The sequence below is a fragment of the Lampetra planeri genome, chromosome 7 (genome assembly GCF_965212315.1).
Source record: "Lampetra planeri chromosome 7, kcLamPlan1.2.h2, whole genome shotgun sequence".
Classification (NCBI taxonomy): domain Eukaryota; kingdom Metazoa; phylum Chordata; class Hyperoartia; order Petromyzontiformes; family Petromyzontidae; genus Lampetra; species Lampetra planeri.
In genome coordinates, this window is record NC_136113.1 from 10,296,154 (window position 1) to 10,316,597 (window position 20,444).

General features: G+C 41.1%; 2 protein-coding genes across 6 annotated transcripts; one reads left to right on the forward strand and one right to left on the reverse strand.

Annotated features, from left to right (window-relative positions):
* Positions 1–3: 3 nt before the first annotated feature.
* Positions 4–15,299, reverse strand: JKAMP (JNK1/MAPK8 associated membrane protein). Of its 3 annotated transcripts, none has more exons than XM_078596273.1 (8): positions 15,023–15,299; positions 14,174–14,328; positions 4,709–4,791; positions 3,440–3,594; positions 2,596–2,796; positions 1,950–2,131; positions 1,424–1,500; positions 4–1,000 (listed from the first exon to the last, which is right to left on the reverse strand). In XM_078596273.1, the coding sequence occupies exons 2-8, from the start codon at positions 14,175–14,177 to the stop codon at positions 785–787; spliced, it is 918 nt and encodes a 305-aa protein (XP_078452399.1). In that variant the 5' UTR covers positions 14,178–14,328; positions 15,023–15,299; the 3' UTR covers positions 4–784. The 3 variants fall into 3 exon arrangements, with proteins under 3 accessions (XP_078452399.1, XP_078452397.1, XP_078452398.1); XM_078596271.1 differs by lacking the exon at positions 15,023–15,299 and adding an exon at positions 14,470–14,560; XM_078596272.1 differs by lacking the exon at positions 15,023–15,299 and having other exon boundaries at positions 14,174–14,465.
* A 40-nt stretch (positions 15,300–15,339) lies between these two features.
* LOC144719927 (biogenesis of lysosome-related organelles complex 1 subunit 3-like) lies at positions 15,340–18,467 on the forward strand. 3 transcript variants are annotated; one of them, XM_078596274.1, is made up of 2 exons: positions 15,340–15,593; positions 16,670–18,467. In XM_078596274.1, exon 2 carries the CDS (start codon positions 16,674–16,676, stop codon positions 17,283–17,285), a length of 612 nt encoding a protein of 203 aa, XP_078452400.1. In that variant the 5' UTR covers positions 15,340–15,593; positions 16,670–16,673; the 3' UTR covers positions 17,286–18,467. The 3 variants fall into 3 exon arrangements, with proteins under 3 accessions (XP_078452400.1, XP_078452401.1, XP_078452402.1); XM_078596275.1 differs by having other exon boundaries at positions 15,356–15,593; positions 16,663–18,467; XM_078596276.1 differs by having other exon boundaries at positions 15,506–15,593; positions 16,647–18,467.
* The last annotated feature ends 1,977 nt before the right edge of the window (positions 18,468–20,444 follow it).

A 20,444-nucleotide genomic window follows, 5' to 3' on the forward strand; every position in this document is an offset into this window, starting at 1 on the left:
GGCTTGTACTTGTTCATTTTATTTTACATCATGACATATTGTACACCTCTACAATATTACAAGCAACAATACATATAATTACACCAAAAAAGCATACATAACTTATTCCATTGAGTTCAGGTTTTGCAAGCAAATCAAATTTCAACATTGATTCAAGAAATTATAGCATCTCCATTTTAACATAAATGACACATTCTCTCTTTATGAAGGATGTACAGAAAGGGGTTTATACACAGTTTTTTGTCAGACTAAGCTGCTCACCTTGGTCATTCTGAGAAATGCTCATGCAGGACACAAGAAGAAGCCATGTAGACTGAGCCTGGCATACCAAAAATCTTATCACGTTTCGGTCTCGTGATTTAAACGAATTTAAACACCCAGATTTGCCAAATGTGCTGGCCCAGATTTTTCAATATATACGTTCATTGTGCTGTCCAATGCATAACCATTCCCCCTTCTGTTAACACTGAATCTCCTAGCTGCCTCTGACAACCAAGGCCAGCATGCAATATGGCTAATAAAGATAGTGTTCAAGCTATTTGCTGCTCCACTACCTACCTATCTTGCTACCTGGTGTGATAACTGCACGGCAAAACATATACTAGCAGTAATATTTTCTCTCACCATTACAATTCTCAGTAAAATAGATGAAGAAAACAATTTAACTTCTAAAAATGTAAAAAATAAACCAGTGTGAGTGCTGTCAGCAGCACAATATTTTGTACAACCTCTCGTGTAAGATTGGCGACATCTGCACATGCATTGCCAGAGTGCATGTACAACTTCAACCCGCATTGAGCTCCGAGTGGATCCGCTCTGGGTCAGTGAACTTAGCGGTGAGCAGGTAAAAGAGAGCTGGTCCTGGCACAAGTGCCAGCATGGGTAGATCACTCTTCAGGCTTTCCAGGCGGGTGATCGAGATGATGCCATAAGTGTGCACCACCCAGTGGCTCAGCAACACTATCAGGTTTCGCTTGTTGGAGAACAACGTTTGAATGTTCTATGAAAGGGAAGGGAGGTAAACAAAACAAAAACACACTTTTTTATAACATTGCCAAGTTGTGACCTAATCTGTGTGCAAATACTTTATCGTATATCATAACTGTTGACTGTATAATAAGTCCCGTAGCTGCTGCTATATGTTAACCCAAAATGTTGGGAGGCTCCCATGTTAAATTACTGCAAGATGGTGTACTTAATTACATAAGCACAGCTTATTCGCACAGGTACACAGAGTGCCCTCTGCTGGACTGTTTTTTTCCAAATTTCTCCATTTTCAGACTAATTAAATTCCAATGAACACAGTAACATTTTACCATGTAAACACTACCAAATAAAAGTAACGCATTTAATTGCACAACACAATTTTGCATATTGACTGCTCTTCCACTAATTGAGGTGATAAAATAAAAATCACACTTACCACGATTTTCATTAATGCAAAGTATACAGCACACGTCACAATTGAAAACACCAGTAGAATGAATGGGAAGGCAAAATCTGTAATTGAAGACAAAGGCATTACATTGTTATTTTAAAATAATCTATTTATCGTGTGACCATGCTTAATTTGAACTTGTAAATAACATCACAAAACCATGAGAATAAAATATAAAATACATTCACCATTAACACCCACAACGGAAAACTATGTAATAGACTAAAGCCCCAAACGTCAAGAAGTTTAAAAGGCCCATTACCTGAAATGTTAGCGCATTATATACTATAAATTAACCTATAATGTATCTGCAGCGGTGTTAACACAAATATGGTGCATATTTTGCATTTGTTCTTGGGTACTATTGCTAATTTAATTCATAATAATTGAAGAAGAAGATACAATCTGGACAAACTGTAACACTTTTAATGTAATGTGAGAACAAGTGCAAGCTCAGTAAAGTCAAGGCGTTTAAGTGCTCTGTACAAAGGGGACAGGACTGGGCCCTCACAGAGCAAGCCGGCAGACACAGCCTGCACGAGAGTGAGGATGGGGAGGAAGTAGAGCGCAGCATAGATGCTTTGGAAGCGATCCGCCTTGCCCAGGCTGCCGGCAAGGCGCTTCACCAGGAACGGCCGCACCACCATCATGAGCACCAGGCAGAAGGCGTAGTAGATGAACACGATTGTGTAGCTGTGCGCACAGCAGAGACAGTTATTGACAGGCGCTGCATAACAAGCAAACAACTCACAAAACTAAACAGAATTAATAGCTAAGTAGATGAGATATATGCATCCCATGATAATTGTTTTTTTTAACATCACAGCCTGGTTTACATGCAGGCGTTGACCAAGCATGCAAACCTATCCAGAGCAATGCACACTATATCAAAAAGAACAAATGCTAGCACACAATCTAGTTTAATGCTGACGTTTCATGTTCTGATAATGGTATCCGTAAGCCCATGGCAAAATGCAACCTTTTGAAATGAAAATGTCTTTCGTATACCAGAATAACCGATTACATCAACAAAAGGAAAATGTAATCCCTGGCTGCGCACATTTTTGAAGCAGCATAACAGTACGACTCGTGCAGTCATCCCGGAGAAGGATAATTGTGCGCAGCGGTGTCATCTGGTGATGAGACCGTTTACTCACAGGGGAAACACTGCCTCCTGCGTGCAGTGGATGGTGTGGATGTAGTCGGGGCTGGGGTTGAACAGCATGGTGTACCAGTCGGAGAGCACGTGCGAGCGGCATGAGCGCACGTGAAAAGAGCCCAACGGGTCACTGAGCAGCACCGTCACCACGGCAGCCGCGCTGCACTCCAACACTGCGGAAAAGTGCAGCAGCAGCGCACTGCACGCAGCGAGAGGGTCACTTGCTGACAAATGGGCATCGCTGGAAAGATAATGGGTGTTCTCTTCACTGCACAGACAAGTGTTTGGAACAGCATGAACAGTTCAGGATAATTTTAGCCAATAAAATAATTTCATTCGTTTTTAATACGAATATAACTTCAGCTTTGTGATGAAGGGACTTACATGAAAATTGTTTATTGGATCAAATAGTTAAAATTTTGGAATTTACATAATTCCAACTTAATTTTATTATCACTTTCAACAGTTAAAAGGAAAACAAGAAGAGAATATAATACAAGCCTTTTGTTACTTAACTGTTATTCCATGAATATGCAGCCATAACTGTTGGACATTAACATGTGGCTAGGCATGAATGTATAATTGTACCTATTTAATCATAACTTCGGTACATATAAATGGTAATCTTGCAAACATTACAAAACATAAAAAATCTTTATAAACAATAAAAGAGGGCTCATCAGAAAGCCCACATACATCTATAAGCAGCAAATCATGAATAATCACGTGTGACACATTCGACAACATATTAGCCAGCTTGGGATTTGGACACTCGTGATCTTATGATAAAAAAAACATCAGCAGCTGCTTTGTGACAGCAACCATATGGGCACCGTGCACACCTCTTCCTCCGCGAGTACCACTCGATGAAGAACCAGTGCAGGATGAGGGGAAGCATGGCCATAAAGCCGAGGTACAGCCAGTCATAAAGGTTTGGAGATTCCTCGCAGCGTTGACAAAACTTGTCCTTGTCCGGCCTCTCGCCCCGAGGGCACGCCTAGATCAAAACAGCCGCGCAGTCACTCTCATGAAGTGCAAATCAAAACACCACGATAAAAAAAACATTCTTAAAATGCAATTCTTAATTGTGTGCCATAAGTATACAGCAATTCCTCGCCAACCACATGGATTAGCTTTCTGGAAAAGGCCGTGGTAGACAAATCTGCGGTTGGTAAAGTGCAGTGCCCTATGGCAAATAAGGGCTTCGGGGAACAAAGGCCACAAACTTGTCATAGCTTAACTTGCTTGTTCATTAACTAAACACAGTACATTACACAATAACATAATAAAACATAAATAAACATTACATTACCTCTAAAATTAACGATGATGATGACGATGATGACAGTGAGATGATGGGGCAAGGGGTAGTTAGAAGGGGTTCAGCCCACCCTCCTCAGCCCACCCTCCCTCTACTTCTGGGGCATCAATGACAGATGAGCGGCCAGGCGTACATATACGTTATCAGAACGGATTCTGAAAAAAAACTTCAATAAAAGAACTTTATCGGTACGTCTTCCAACCTGAAGATGTGCCGATAAATGTATTTTATTAGAGGCTCCTACAAGGCCATGCAGGAGGGCGTGTGGCACAGTTTGGTGCCAGCTATCATAGAGTGTGGTCATGTTGCTACAGTTCTCTGCGGTGAGTACAGTACAATGTCTTTTAAAATAACGGCGCTCTGCCTCTAAATAAAATTTACGTGACCTGCTTGAGCGTTCCAAGATTCGGCGGCGAGCAGGACCCACACTGCAATTTGCAGATATCTCGGAATGGGAAAAGGTAAACGTGAATGTGGTTGCGGTGCGACGCTGTCTATGCACTACGAGAATTACAGTACACACAACAAAAGAGACGGACAGCCATGGCACGGAAGAAAACTGCAGCCGATCAACACGTAAAGGCGTGTTGCGGACCCGTGCTTACCAGCGGATACTCAAATTTCCAGACCGCGGTTGGTAAATTGGTTCACAAATAATAAACCGTGTATACATGAAACCGCGTTTGGCAAAGGATTCCTGTATTACAAAATTAAAGCAAAGTTTAATGTAGAGATGTGCAGATTAACATATGCATTTATGTTTACAATAATAACAGTGACGAATACTCACGCCACATTCACTGTATGTATCATTTCCACCGAGCTGGCGTCGCCCGCAGTAGATGCCAGGGCACAACTGCTGCATATCCACAGCTGGAAGGGAAAAAGTGCATTATAATCATACGTATATCTATAATGACATTTTAAATGTTTGCCCTGGTTACAAGTGTTTTAATCCATTTTGAATAGCTAATTGATAAATTAATTTTGAGCCAATATGTAATTAGTGTCATCATGAAATTGTGACTTGTATGCTCAAATCAGGGTCTTAAAATGAAAATCTTGAATAATTTCTTCAGCATATTTTTATTTATTTATGGTGCTATGTAAATTGTTGTTGTATTCCTCTCTGACCATCTGATATAATCCATCCAACAGCCAAGCAAAATAATCCAATACTTAGCTTTCAGCCTATGCTAGCAATTTGGGGACATGCATGCAAATATTCATTTTAAAAAGAAACACAGGACAGTTGTGGCACCTAGAGTATGTAAGCCACAGGACTTAACTGACCAACTTTCACTGAAATGTTTGTAATTTTGTCCATGACTGCCCAAGCATCCTATAAAGTATAACCTGCACTATAATTTCTGCTAACAAGGATAAAGGTACTGGCATTTATTCAGCAAAAAACCGACACAGAAACAAACAGCCTCCACTGGCCTGAGGTTTAAAAACCAATCCGCTTTGATCATTGTAGCGTGATGACATGAAAGTCAAAAGTACACAAAACCCTTAAATCCCCGTGGGGAATTTTAAAAAACATATCAGTGGGAGGTTTGGAAATTATTTCTGTGACCGTGCCCTGACTTCGCTAATGTTCTACCATGGCACGACTTACGTTGGCTCATTAAGCCTCTGATTAAATAATTGCCTCCATGACATCTGCTGAGTGGAATTTATGGACAATGGCTTGCAAACCTCTTCACCGTCATACACAGGGCAGATACAATCCCAAGAGAATTCAAGCAAGCTAAAGTCATCGCCATTCTGAAACCAAGAAATCCCTCCAGCTACAAGCCAATATCCCTTTTCCCTCCACGCTGATGGAACGTGCCATTCTTGCCAGACTTTCTCCCACTATCGATTCCCAACTGCCTCCCGAATAAGCAGGATTTCGAACTGGCTTTAGCTGCTGCAAACAGATAGTTGCCTTCATCATCCTCATAGAAGCTGGTTTCCAGCATCAACAGATAACTGGTACAGCAATGAGTGACCTCTCTTCTGCCTATAAACTGCTTGACGTCATGGCCTACTGCTGAAATTGTCAAAAATTATCAAACGTTGTACTATCGCACGATGCTCAGCAACCGTACTTTCAGGGTACACCTCTCTGGTAAACACATACACAAGAGAATAATGAACAATGGCGTCCCTCAAGGCTCATTAAGAGCACCGCCACTATTTAACATATATCAGAATCTTGATTAGGACTGGTGGACTCTGATGAGCTATGAAGCTATTCACTCATGTCCAGAAAATATATGTGGCCTGCCATAGGCATCATCTAACAAGTTCATATCTGCAGATAACATAGCCCTTGCTGTACAGGGTATAAAGCTCGAAAACATTGCCAATACAGCTGATCTAACGTTTTGGAGACATTTCCATCACTGGAGACTGACCAAATCTTTCCAAAGCCACCCACAAATGCTTTCCAGCTGAACAATCATGCAGCAGATGTCACCCTTGATGTGTCCTTCTGTGATCCTACTCCTAGATATCTAGGGGTTAGCATGGATAGAAGCCTGACCTTCAAGCCCCACATTAAAAAGATCTGTGAGAAGACCAAAAGAAGAATCACACTGCTACAGAAACTTGCCTAAACGACCGGAGGCGCTTCAGCCGATGTGCTGCAAACTTCTGACCAATCACTACTCATTGTCAGGCTATTGTGCTCCAGCCTGGTCCGGGAGCTCACACATAAAACTGCTCGATGCATTATGGAATGCGCATCATTACCAACACTGAAATAGACACTTAATTCCCTGGATCCCTGTTCTCGCGAATATTCTGCCAACAAATATCCACAGACATGCTAACTGAAAAGGAGTTCATACCTTTTCTTCACAACGACAACCGACCCATAATCCAAGACCTTAACAATGTGCCTCAAGTCCCGATACCCCTTCTGGGATGACACTATCACCATCCTAATATCTCACCCAGATACAAAAGAATGCTGGCAAACAGAATGTAAGAACACGGACATCCAGAATTTAAGATGGAATAACAGGCCACAGGTTAACTGTGGTCATACAATCCAAACTATGGACCATATATTAAACCACTGTCATATCCGCTCATTCAATGGAGAAACAGCAAAACAACAAGCCCTCTCCTGAAGCTCCCTCGTGGAGAGCAGACCTGACATTGGCATTTAGCTCCTGAATATATTGCTGCCAAACGCTAAAATAGAATAGTGGAATATAAATCCACGCAGAGGGACATGGTAATATTACCATTAATACCACGCAGTAATAACATACTTATCCAACAATAATCCATGTATATACCAATACACCATTAGGCAGTAAACTCATCACACAGCAATACTTCAATTACAGTGATCCACAGATACACACTAATGCTTTACATCAATACATGCAAAGTGTAATATTAAGGAGATTGTAGCATAACATTTACCAAAAATTTACTCAGGGCACATGGAAACCAATAACTGATATTGGTTTGCAATATCCCAGGAGTTCATTTACATTTTTAATACAATGAAAATCGCTGCATGGGTTAATAGGGCACTGCATTTAAGATAATAACACAGGCAAAACACATCTATTCTCATATCAACTACACTATTCACAAAATCATCTAATGTATTAAATGCACTTTTTACACGTTACAGTTGCACAATTTTGTGTCAAAAGAATAAAGGAGTCACATGTCCCTTGTCCATGGGAATTGTACTTTTATGTAATAAAAATGCCAATTGTTAGTGGTGTTCGAATGTTAACAATTACTGTAGTAACTCATGAGTCTGTCTGCGTAAGTACATGCAAATACATTTAGCACTGTTACGAAAGACAGTGCTAAATAGTTGATCATACAATCAACTATTTTTTTAAGTTAATCTGAGTATCTTATCCCTTATTCACAAAGGGGCCCTGGGCATTAGTGGCAAAATATGAGCGTTACCTGTAAATACTGTAATATTTACTGTATAATACTGCCTGATAATAGAATACAGTAAATGAATAACATGTTGGCAAGGGTTTTTCTTACCGAGAGATAATGTATTGCATATGTAATGTTATAGGTGCACTCCCAAAACATTGGTCTATTAAAAATTGTACTGTACAGTTGCATTAAACAATTAGGCTCATTGACATATTAGAGTATATAAAATCAAAATCAATCTTCACCATCAAATAAAAATGGGTAATTTGAACAAAAAATCACAGAGTTGAATAATACCTCTGAAGAGACAGCTGTCATTTTCACTAAAAGTCATCTGCTTGTTTATGTAATAACATGCCAAGATAATAAGTAATGTGAATGTTTTTTTATATTCTCTAGGATTTAAAGAATATTCTGGCAACAGAACGACATTAATCAGAGCACAAATTGAAAAGTTAGAGCAATTTTAAATGAACCGTTTCAGCCTTCTGTATTCAAACACTGCCACCTCTTAGGGGTGCTGGTTTTGTCTTCCGAACTTTGGTGGTAAGAGTCCGCAGCCACTAACAGAGTTATTGTTGGGGTGGAGAGGAGCCCTGCCAGCAGCCATCCAGGAAACTCGAGGCATAGATGATTACATTCAGGGAAATCTGGTAATTTTATTTACACTCTAAACGACCAAATAATTTCATAAAGACAATTTAGCAATTTTCTCCCCATGTCTGTATTTGAATGAATTTATTTTGAAAAATGTGAGGTGGTGTATGGGAATACCATCGTAAGATACAATCTTTTCATAAATTCATTCAGTGACCTACTTTCTGCAGAAAAGCTGGACTTTTTGTCAAAGGTCTAAGATTTGTTTTTATTCATGATCTGCTATGCTACATCCACTGCCGGACAAAGGCCTCAACAAGTCACCACCATCCTTCATGGTTCCACGATGCAACAATTCACCTAGCACCTGCACATGAGCTGATTTTATGCTCAATCTCTTCTCGAGTGCTCTCACTCCTTTGACCACTGGTTCGTTATCCTTGCCCACTGGCTATATACAGTGGTAGGCCGCTGTACGTGAGCTGTATCGTTCAGTTTCATTCCGACAAACGGGGCACTACTTTTTATTTTGCTCAATATGTTCAACGTTAATAAAAGGTATCCAAGCAAAAAGTTCTCCACGCATTATCCTGGAGTTAATGAGAAAAGTGTAATTTATTGGCGCACTATATTGACTGCCTATTGAGACATATAAAACTGTTGAGCTAGATTTTCAACCAATCAGCATCGAAAATGTAAGTAGGTCTGAGCTAAAATCAAGCCAATATCACTACGCACATGTAAACATGGAGGACGTAAGCAGTGCAGCTTCATCCGATTGCGGCGATCAAGCTCGATTAAGGTGAGTTCCACACAGCCATGTCCTTTATGGCAGTGATAGGCAAACGTTTCAAAGAAGCAGGACTACAGGATATGCTGATTGAATCAAATGTGGTAGCTGTTGGTTCAATAAATGGAGTCATTAGTGGACATCACTACAACCGTAGCATTCGTGCACACAAACTCCTATTTGAAGCAATGCATAACTTGCGGTTGAGGTCATTCTTCTGTCCCTTCCTGAGCAACATCACACTCGTTACATATCAGCCATGGAAGATCTAGTACGAGAGTACAAGTCTGAGGCAGGATTTTCATCTAACTCAGTGTTTGACATATTATCAGATATGCTGTCCTGCTATGATAGATATGTACATGAGATGAACTCTGTTAATCCCACCTTTGGACTTTGGAGCTCATACATTGAAATGGTTCAACTATTACTGAGTTTCATTAGAGCAACCAGAGACTCTGACTGGAGCCTTCACTTAGCAACAGTGAGACGTATGCTGGCATGGTATTTTGCATATGACCGCCAAAATTATGCAAGGTACCTATCAGCATATTGGGTCGAGATGATCAATCTTCCAAAGACTCATCCACATTGCTATGAAGAAGTTACTGCAAAAGGAAACTGGGCAGTACAGCGTAAGGATGCTAACAGGTTCTCATCCATACCTTGTGACCAAGCAATAGAACAAACCTGCAACCGTGATTCAAAGAACAAAGGCGGCATAACTGGGATAACATTGAACAGAGGTGCCGTCCAGCGATGGATACTGTCTCATCCTGAACGTTCTGCAATCACAAGGCAGTGTGAAATGATGGCTGGAATGCAACATGAAGAGAGGGGTCATAAAGAGTTGGATGCAACAGGAATTGCAAAAGACAATGCTGCTGTTATATCTTTGGTTTCAGCGGTTGAGTCTATGATCAATCCCTTCCTGCCTCGTAAAGATCTTGTATGTGTTAGCTCTGGTGTTGTTGCTACAAAGACTGTCAGAGATGACATACAAAGTGCTTGTGATAAAGGTGAAACAGCTCTGAAAAATTTCATCCAAGATCGAGTCCAGTCATCAAAAACAGACTTCTTCTCTCCAATAAAGTCCTTGAAGCTCACTACGTTTGGGGATCAAATGAAGAAATCATCTAAGACAAAAGATGGAAATCAAGTCATTCTAAAAAATGACAGGAGACTCTGTGCACGACTGTTAGTGATAAGTCAATCCCGGTCTGTAAACTTGAAAGAGATTCTGACATATTCACTTGGCAATATCTCATCCCCGCTAGCAAGCACTGATGGTTCATTAGCCAAAACAAATAAGGCTGCTCTTCTAGCTTGTTTAGAATCAAAGAACAAGGACTGTCATGTGAACAAGACTGTTGGTGATAATGGTGCCCTACTGATAGATGGCATGGCATTGATCAGGAGTCTCAAGAATATACCAGACACATTCGGTGAGCTTGCTGATGATCTTCTTCAACTTATGATTAAGATGGGTAGAAAGTTCAGTTGTCCAAGGGTCGATTTTGTCATTGATTGCTACCCGGCAGTGAGCATCAAAAATGCTGAACGATCAAGACGTGCTGTTGCTGGACAACAATTACTGCAAATATACAGCATCAATTATTATTTGGTTCTTTCGGTTAAGTCACGTCTAAAGATAAAATAATAAATTAAATTAAATAATAGAATACGACGTTTCGATTGCAACACAAGCAATCATCATCAGGTATAATGAAATAGCGACATAATATCTAACCAGAAAACTATAGACAGACATATTAGCAGACAGATATCACAAGATACATACATAGCGAGAGCAACACAGGTGACAGAGAGGGGTGATCGTCTCTGTGGGGTGGCCTTAAATAGACAGAGGGGGGGCGGAGGCAGAGAGAGGGAGGGGGGTTAGAAAAAATTAGCATATCAATGAGTGGTCCAAAAGAAAACGTGGTGCTGCGAGTACGATGGCACAGCAAGCAAGCCTGAAAATCAGGAGAAAGACACACTAAAATTAAATAACCTAGTAAAATATCGAAATGTAATGTAATACAACACAGAGGGTCGGTCAACACACAATTAACGCATAGCCTGGTTGATTACGTATTTCAAAGATTGCTAAGTTAGAATTTAAGTGTGAACATTCTAAAGAGGACACAGGCAGAGAAAACAAGTCGCCAGCATCAAGCAGAAGACTCCAAGTCAGTGGACCAAGTTTCTAGCCAGTGGTAAAAATAAAGAAGCCTTGACAGACTTTCTCTTTGAGACATGGAGAACTGTGCCTTTACAAGCAGCTGGAAAAGACATAGCTATCTTTGTGGCACACAGAAATGTATGTCATCAACTCACTCTTAAAGATGGCATTATGTCTGTCAAAGAGGTAGAATATTTGACTTGTGACCATGAAGAAGCTGACACGAGGCTCCTACTTCATGCAAAACATGCCTGGAGTGAACTTTATAATAAGATAATCATCCAGAGTCTTGACACTGATGTTGCTATCATTTCACTTTCAATAATGGCTAAGCTTCCCTCAGCAAAGATGTACTTTCTGACAGGAACAAAAGACAGGCAAAGAATGTTAGATCTCCAGGCTATTGGTTCTGCTTTGGGTCCTTCACTAACAGAGGCACTGATAGGACTACACACATTCACTGGCTGTGACTCAACTAGTTCCTTTTATGGGAAAGGAAAAGAGAAACCACTAAATATAGTGTCTGGAAACACAGAGTACATCAGTGCATTTGTTGCTCTTGGGAGGCAATTTGAAATGGACAGCACCGCATTTGTGACCATAGAACGTTTTGTGTGTGAGCTGTATGGAGAAAAGGTATCAGATGTTAATTTGGCCAGATACAATAGGTTCTGTGTCCAGGCCTCTTCCGAACAGGCATTACCTCCAACAAAAGATGCACTTGCAGAGCACTTCAAGCATGCTAACTACCAAGCTGCAATCCACAGGAGAGCATTGGATCCTTTTATAAATGCTCCCAGTCCAGACGGCTTTGGATGGATTGTCAAGGATGGTGATCTCATCATATCATGGATGACTAAAGATCCAGCTCCTCAACAGATTTTGGGGTCACTCCACTGTGGGTGTAAGTCTGGTACTTGTACAGGTGGAAGGTGCTCATGCCACAAGGCTGGCCTGGCCTGCACTGACCTATGTAAATGTGTTCATTGTGACAATGTGAGATTAACTGAGGATATTGTTTCATGTGAATTTGATAGTGAGGACAGTGATCTTGATATTTAGTGATGTGTATATGATAATAAAATTAATATAGGATATATATATTTAATATAAATCAATCAAAATTAAATCTTGTTTACAATAATCATTCCTGTGAATATGTACATGTAGTGCAGTTACTGCTCGTGTATGCGAATTGACAATTCACCATTAAATGTGCTATTTTGAAAAGAGTTTTTTATATATATATTATAGTTTGGCTTAATTCTATTTGTTATTCATATTTTACCTCAAATATTACCTTTGAATTGGAACAACATAATGAGAAGTAATTGGGATGTTAATGCTACAGTAGAAGTTTTCTTGATAATCTTATCATGTTTACTGTGCATAGATAGCAACTTCAGGTATATCACACATTTCAAACTGGTTTATTTTGTACTTCAAGTGGTAATTCTGCATTTTTGGGTTTATATGATAAACAGGTTTGAAAGTGCAAAATTCCCTATGGTTTCCCTTTTTTTCAAAATGGGCACCTTTAGCATCATTTTTCTCAAAAACGGCAAGGTTGTGTGCGGATAACTTTTTCCTAAGGAATCTCTATATATTTCTGATGTTAAATATAAAAAAAGTAGGTAGTGCCCCACTTGGTGGAACGAAACCCTATTTCTAGGCCTCTTTTAGGCTACTGACAGCGGCCTATGGTGACGTCTCCTGCCTAAGCGCCAGTTTATTCCTTTAACCTGCATTGTTCTCTAATCCGTGGTATCCTTTCTCTCTCAGTGTAATCATAAGCATGCATCTCTCCACACTCCTCTGTGTACGTTTGAGATTGTTTTCCATCCTCTTTATCGATATCCATGTTTCTGATCCATTTCATACAGGAAATACACACTGATTAAAATGTTTCCCATTCAGACACATTGGGATGTTGCTTTTCATTACCAAGTCCAGATTTCCAAAAAACATTACAATTAACCCACATTATATTGATCTCAGTTCTAGTTCAATAACTGCCATTGGTTCACATTATGTTGCTGTTTTCCAGCCATGTTCCCCTCACAATGTTTCTACTTATGTAGCAAACTTGTTGTACATTAATTTTGTTTTCCCAATATTTACTTTCAGCCCAACATTGCAGCCTTCTCCGTGAAGATGTTCTAATATTGTCTGGTTCATTCCCATTGGACGTTATAATGACTATACAACTAGAAAATCCGAGATGATTAATAACTTCTCTATTTATTTGTTTGCCTTTGTTCCTCCAATAAAATTTTAGCAAAACATCACCCCATGTTCCTGTGAATAGCATTGGCGGCGAAACCGTGTCTTCTATTTAGCTGGCCTGCCGCTCCTGACACAATTATACGACTCAACCACTTAAATGTAAAATTATAGTTGTCGCTCCACCTCCACGTTAGGCATACGAAGAGCGTCTTCAAAGTCTGGGCTTTATGGTATTTGATCTAAACGGTCAGTGGTAGAACACGTCCACCTTGCTTACGTAGTTTGTTTGGCTTATATACATCGTCCATTATTCAGCTCTCTATGATAGTGAACAATGTATATAATAGTACTGTATAGACATGCATTTGCATGTGATACAAACAAATTTGTTTAGCACGTAGGCTTTCGCGACCGACCTAACCCAAAAAGCTCTATTGTAGATTTTTAAAATGTTGGCATCTTAGAACTTTCAGTTTGACGTTCTAATAAAAACACAAAGGACAAGTATTCAGCATTACAACCCAACAATCGACAACACGTACGCATGGTGTAAGGAGACCGAGATGAGGTGGGATAGGTGGTCGCTCCTCGCCGCCTCTGGCCGGGTTTGAGGCTTCGTTGGCGGCTGCCGATCCAGTCGAGGCCGGTCACGCACTTGCGAACTAGGCCTTACCGGCCTTAAGTCCTCAAAAACGCACTAAACACGAACAAAAACAGCCCAGTTAAGACGTGCAGCCATCGCAAGAGTTACTAGTAAATGTTTAAAATCACAAGTGTAAGTTTATATTGACGGCGCTTTAGTTAGGGGGGTGAACGTGTGAGACGGAGACGCACTAACCCGGACGTGACCGGGTCCCCCCCCCACGCGATGCCAGACCAGAGGTTTAATTACTCCGTTATCTTTTAAGTTTCGTTTATAGATTTTTTATTTTGTTGGCAATCGAACTTATAACAGAGATGTTATACGAGGTGACGTTAAGGTTTCAGGTTTAACACGGAGGCTTTCGCGACCAATGTTATTCCATAAGATTTTTTTTTTATGGGTGAGATAGTGTAAACATGTTCCGTTTATTTAAAGTCACGTAGAAGGGAAATAATAATAAAATAATAAAAATGTAAAATACAAATTCTCAGGACGTTCCACAGCAAGAACAGCTGTGGATTTCACCCCTGATGATGATTGCTTGTGTTGCAGTCGAAACGTCATGAGAATTGTATTGTTTGATATTTTGTATTATTTTATTCTTCTCTTCTACGTGACTTTACCGAAAGAACCAAGAATAGGTGTTAAGATGTTAAAACACCTAACATAAACATTGTGCAAGGAATCGTGTCTGCGTTAACCACACGTACTTGTGGTGAACATGCAAACAAAACAAACCTATTCTTACATTTTGATACTGGCCAGGGGGGTCCCATGATGCAGAAACAAGTTCGCTCGGCTAAACAACCCAAACTTTGATTCCATTATGTAACACAATTTTTGTTAATGGTTAGTGTTATTTTCTAATTGCTTATGCCTCAAAAGTACATCAAATGGCTATTATTCCCCCAAAAAATTGCTTTTGTGACCAGAACTTGCACACGTTTTCTCATTGAAAAACAAAGTTTTTATTTTAAAAACGCGTTTGTAAAACGGAGGCCTCGGAGGCGGAAAAGGAAAAAGCCGCCGCCCGCTCCCTCACGGGATTCCGTAACAGCTGACGCCATTCACGTGACCGGCCCCTTCCCGTGGTGCGAGCAAGTGACGGTCGCGAGCGATACAATCACAACAACAATACCAATCACCAGCAGCAATTATAACAACTATGCTTGCCTCTGGTCATTCATGGTGACAATTATAACGATGACGTCTAGACCGTGTCGATCTGCTGCTTGCGGGTTTTAAGCCAGGCAACTTTCAGGCGTCGCGGCGACGGAGTGAGTGGAACGCGGCGACTTCGTGGACCTGAATTCAACCAGGTGAGATCACACTGAGATGTGACCGGTTGACAGGTTATATGATTATTCAACCAGATGTGGGGATATATGATTATTCAAACAGGTGAGGTACCTCTAAGATGTGACGGGTGAGGGGCTATATGATTAATCAACCAGGTGATGGCCCACTGAGATGACCGGTTGACAGGTTATATGATTAATTATTCAACCAGGTGAGGTCCCTCTGACCGGTTGACGGGCGATATGATAATTGAACCAGGCGAGGTCCCACTGAGATGTGAACGGTTGACAGGTTATATGATTTTTCAACCAGGTGAGGTCCCTCTGACCGGTTGACGGGCTATATAATAATTGAACCAGGCGAGGTCCCACTGAGATGTCACCGGTTGACAGGTTATATGATTATTTAAGCAGGTGAGGTCCCTCTGACCTGTTGATGGGCTATATGATTATTTAACCAGGTGAGGCCCCACTGAGATGTGACCAGTTGACGGGCTATTTGATTATGCAGCCAGATAAGTTCCTTCTAAGACGTTACCAGGTGAGGTCCATCTGATTAATTATTCAACCATATTACGATTATTATGGCAATACTTTATTGTATAAGGAGAGGTTTCTCATTCAATGTCCCATTGATTATATTATATATTGCGTTATAGTTTGCATTGGAGTACACAATTAAACATTTTTGGGAGAATGAGTGCCTGAGCAATGCCCATTTTCGTGCATTTGCGCCAAATGCTGACTATTGTTACGCTTGAAAATACTAAAATATACCTCATGCTTAGTGCTCATTGGTTAGATGTACTTTTGCAATTTTAAAAGTTCTGCTTTACCATGACTAAGTTCTGTGTGTAAAGCCTCTCACGTGTGACCCAATTTCATACACTTTATAAAACAAATTTGAATAAGTGGTGTGTAAATGCTTCATATTTCTTAATCTATTGTATGTTATAATCATATGCTAGCAGTTGTTAATACTCTTTGATTAAACCATGGTTGTGAATATATTTTTTTAGTACAGTAAACGAGTGCTTATTTCATGGCAGCTAAATTATAATTCTGTAATAAAAGTGTTGTTGTTCATGAGGGCACAGGGCCATGGCATCCAGCAAGTACCAAACGGTTGTGGAGGGGGAGGCCTCGGAGACCGACTCAGATGAGGAGGTGTGTACCACTTCAGTAGCAGCAGAACCCAGCGCATGCATGGTGGTCACAGGAGAGGCTTCCGAAACAGACGAGGATGAAGGGGAGGAAGCAGAAGAAGAGATTCAAGCTGTCCGTAACAACGGTCTGATACAACACGAGGACCTGACCTCGCTGACAGGGCAAGGTGCCATCTCATCGTTGACTGTGGAGAGGAGACCCGGGAGGGTGGAGATCTGCGGCGAGACAGAAGTGCCCGCGCAAATCTCCCGGCCACCGGGGACGAGGAGTTACAACACGCTGCTGCAACTGAAGCTCCGAGAAAGCAACGCGCGTCTGCGGGGTGACGTGGCCGAGATGGTGCGCAAGGCATACACCACAGCCGCCAGGGACGTGCGCAACACCACGCAGCGGCTGGGCGACTCACAGGTGGTCATCATAGAGGCGTCAAACAGCCTGCACCATGCCCTGGACAACCTACACAGCATCCGCGACAAGATGGACATCATCACCAGCTGCAATTTGCTGCCAGAAATCCACCTGCCTGCCGAGTACAAGCCTTCCTGATGCCTCTCACTGAAGGGTTATCTTATACACCTGAATAAATACAAATATACAAATCCCAGGAACACGTTTGTTGAATTCATATAACATGTTTTTCAATGTATTTGTTGATTTGTCTTGGTCCATGTAATGTAAATAGTTTTGCAGAATTAATGTATCATTATGCAATGCATAACGATACTGTTTATGCAATGCATACTGTTATTGCATTGCATAAACAGTATGTTTTGTAATCGGTGGCACAGTGGTTATGACCAAGACTAACGTAAATCGTGAATGATATGTGAACCTATCATAGTCAAACCTGACTGACCAAGAGCCCCCATGAGCAACAGGGGAGCCCTTCTGGAATTGTTTGGCAAGGGCTAAAATCATGATGGTAGAATCCAAAATATTTAACCAATGAACAGTAATTTTTATTTGATCCTTAATTATTTGTCAGTGCAAGACAAATGGCTTGAATTACTTAAAACAAATTATTTGGTGTGTTTCCTTCCGTTTTTGAAGCAGCAGCAGCAATTTGTAAAAGGTAAATAAGAGGTGTATCTCAATTTTCACTTGATTGTTGCCAGATGTGAAATCCTCAAAATGCTGGGTACTATACTGCATTTGATCAATTCTAAAATGCCTTATAGGTCACTTAAATGTTTAAAGGTTATGCTTTACAACAATGTGTACCTCTAGACATTTATTTTTATCACCCCCCCTCCTCCACCGAGTGTGTTGTTATTCTGCCTGTGTAATTTCTATTGAGATATGTGCACCTACAATGTGACTGGGTCGTGCACCTCATCACCTAATGTAGGTGTTATATGAAATGTCCTGAACTGTAATGTATCTCCTAAACCAGGGGTCGGCAACCAAAATAACAAGAAGAGCCATTTCTTTCCAATTCGGTAGAAAATTCAGTATTTCAAGAGCCGCAATGCATCTGAGTACATACTGTACATACGTACATATTGTCAAGAAGCAGCCCGTAAAGAGCCGCATGCGGCTCCGGAGCCGTAGGTTGCCGACCCCTGTCCTAAACCATATGTGAGTTCTGTCGAGTTATCACGTGTACGTTTGAATATGCAGTTTTGGAGATATGGACGGTGAAATAAATATTGCACTGCATGGCCTTGTTCAATGAATGCGGTTTTATCCAAGACAGTAAAGTACATTATTGTGGACCGAATAATAAAATTAGTCTGAGTTTCCTTGGGATGGAAATCTGGTGTCGGATGTGCAGGCAGTCCCTGAGATACGAACGTTCTAACTATGAACGAACCGCCATACGATTATTTTCAACCATCCGACATGCAAATGTTCGGTCATATCAACGAACTACATAAGTATTTTGTTCATCGGAGTGATCCTCCACAAGGTGTAATGAGTCCCAGCATCCCGTGTGAAACACCCCTTCCGACAAGTAAGCCAGTATCAGGACTCAAGTGAAAATAAAAATGTATTCCTTTTATGTTTTATTTACGATACAGTATTAAAGTATTACATGCAAATGTACAATATTTTTTAGTTTAAGTGCTTCCCTTTTTTTTTACAGTGCTTCCCATTTTTTTGTTGAACCATAACACTTTTTATAAACACTGCCCACATGTACATAATATTGAGTTCCGAGATAACAAATCTACTTACGAATGTCTCAGGAACATAACCCGTTCGTAAGTCGAGTACTGTATTGCATGGTACAAGTACAGACCCATTTATTATTCTGCTCTTGGATGACGGATTCCCCATGCCCCAATGCTAGTTGTGGGGATTATGTGACAAAACGTTCACGTTGGTTAAAAGGTGGTAAATTAGAGCATAGTCCACGACAATTATTACAGTACTATACTCCAATGGATTTTGCTGCACTGTCCTCGGTTGGTAACAATCCAGCAATGGCCTACAACACTATAGCTGCTACGTATATTAAAAATTTTGCATCCGTTAATAATACTGCCTTCAAAAGAAAAAGTTTATAAGAGGCGACGTTTCGGGAAGAAACCTCGGAGGAATCTGACTTATGTTGTGAAAGGCCATTTGCCGAAGTTGTTTCCTTCAGCAGTGTTTTTGGCAAATGTTTTTTTTGTACGTATGCATCACTGCCAACGGTATATTTTACGAAGTAAATCAATCAGCCAAGCACGAACCTAATATTGTGAACATTATTTGAATCCGTTGCGTTGGCAGTGGTGCACAAAAAAAACATGCATCAATCACATTGTGTAGCCTTAAAATAATTAAATACAAATAGGCGACGTTTCAGGCAATATCCCTTCATAATACTGTGCTTTCGTGCATTTGAACGTTCATCGTTGCATCCAACTATCTGCGAAACTTTACCCCTGCAATTCCAAACATGTACGGCATGTACAATAAACATGGGGAATATCTTTAAAAGTTGTATAATCTGTAGATGCCACTGGTTTTCCATGTTCTGCAGATGTAGATTCCACTGGTGCTTCATGTTCTGCTGATGTAGATGCCACTAGTTCCTCATGTTCTGCAGATGTAGATGCCACTAGTTATTCATGTTCTGCAGATGTAGATGCCACTGGTTCTTCATGTTCTGCAGATGTAGATGCCACTGGTTCTTCATGTTCTGCAGATGTAGATGCCACCATCACCATCTATTGCGCAGCGGTTGAACTTACGACTCTCGGTTTGAACAGGGAAACTGGACATACGAAACCAGGTTTGTGCGTATCTCAGAAAGTTCGTAAGTCGAATGTTCGTAATCGGAGGAGTCCCTGTTTACTAGTGTGCGCACAACACCGCACGCTCCTCCTGAGCACGTGACTTTGGCGCGCGCTCTCATTGCGTACCGAACACGTGCGCGCAAGCGCGCGCCGCGGCGGGAATGAGCGCAGCGGCGATTGGCTGGAGCGTCGTTCCCCCCCCCCCACCTCGTCCCCCCTTTGTTCAACGCCGCGCGTCTATTGGCTGCAACCTTTTTGCGCATCGCGGTGAAACGGGAAGAAGCCCCGCCCACTCCATCCCCACCCCACCCATTTCGGGGCAAACCGTTGAAAGTGAGAGCGCGTCACACGGGTATCGAATTCTCCACGCCATCTTGCTCAGGGTGTGTGAGTGTGAAAAAAATAAGATTCCATACGCGCGTGTCGCCGCTCGATGACGCAACCCCCGCCCAATGCTAATGAATGGACAAACCACTTG

What these genes read in the sequence shown, in the direction of transcription:
- JKAMP (XM_078596273.1), bottom strand. An exon ending in ATACATACAGTGAATGTGGC is followed by an intron (nt 3,595 to 4,708) that starts GTGAGTATTCGT and finishes GTTTTGATCTAG; the next exon opens with GCGTGCCCTCGGGGCGAGAG. An exon ending in TGGTACTCGCGGAGGAAGAG is followed by an intron (nt 2,797 to 3,439) that starts GTGTGCACGGTG and finishes CGCTGCGTGCAG; the next exon opens with TGCGCTGCTGCTGCACTTTT.
- LOC144719927 (XM_078596274.1), top strand. Translation starts at nt 16,674, where the DNA reads ATGGCATCCAGCAAGTACCAAACGGTTGTGGAGGGGGAGGCCTCGGAG.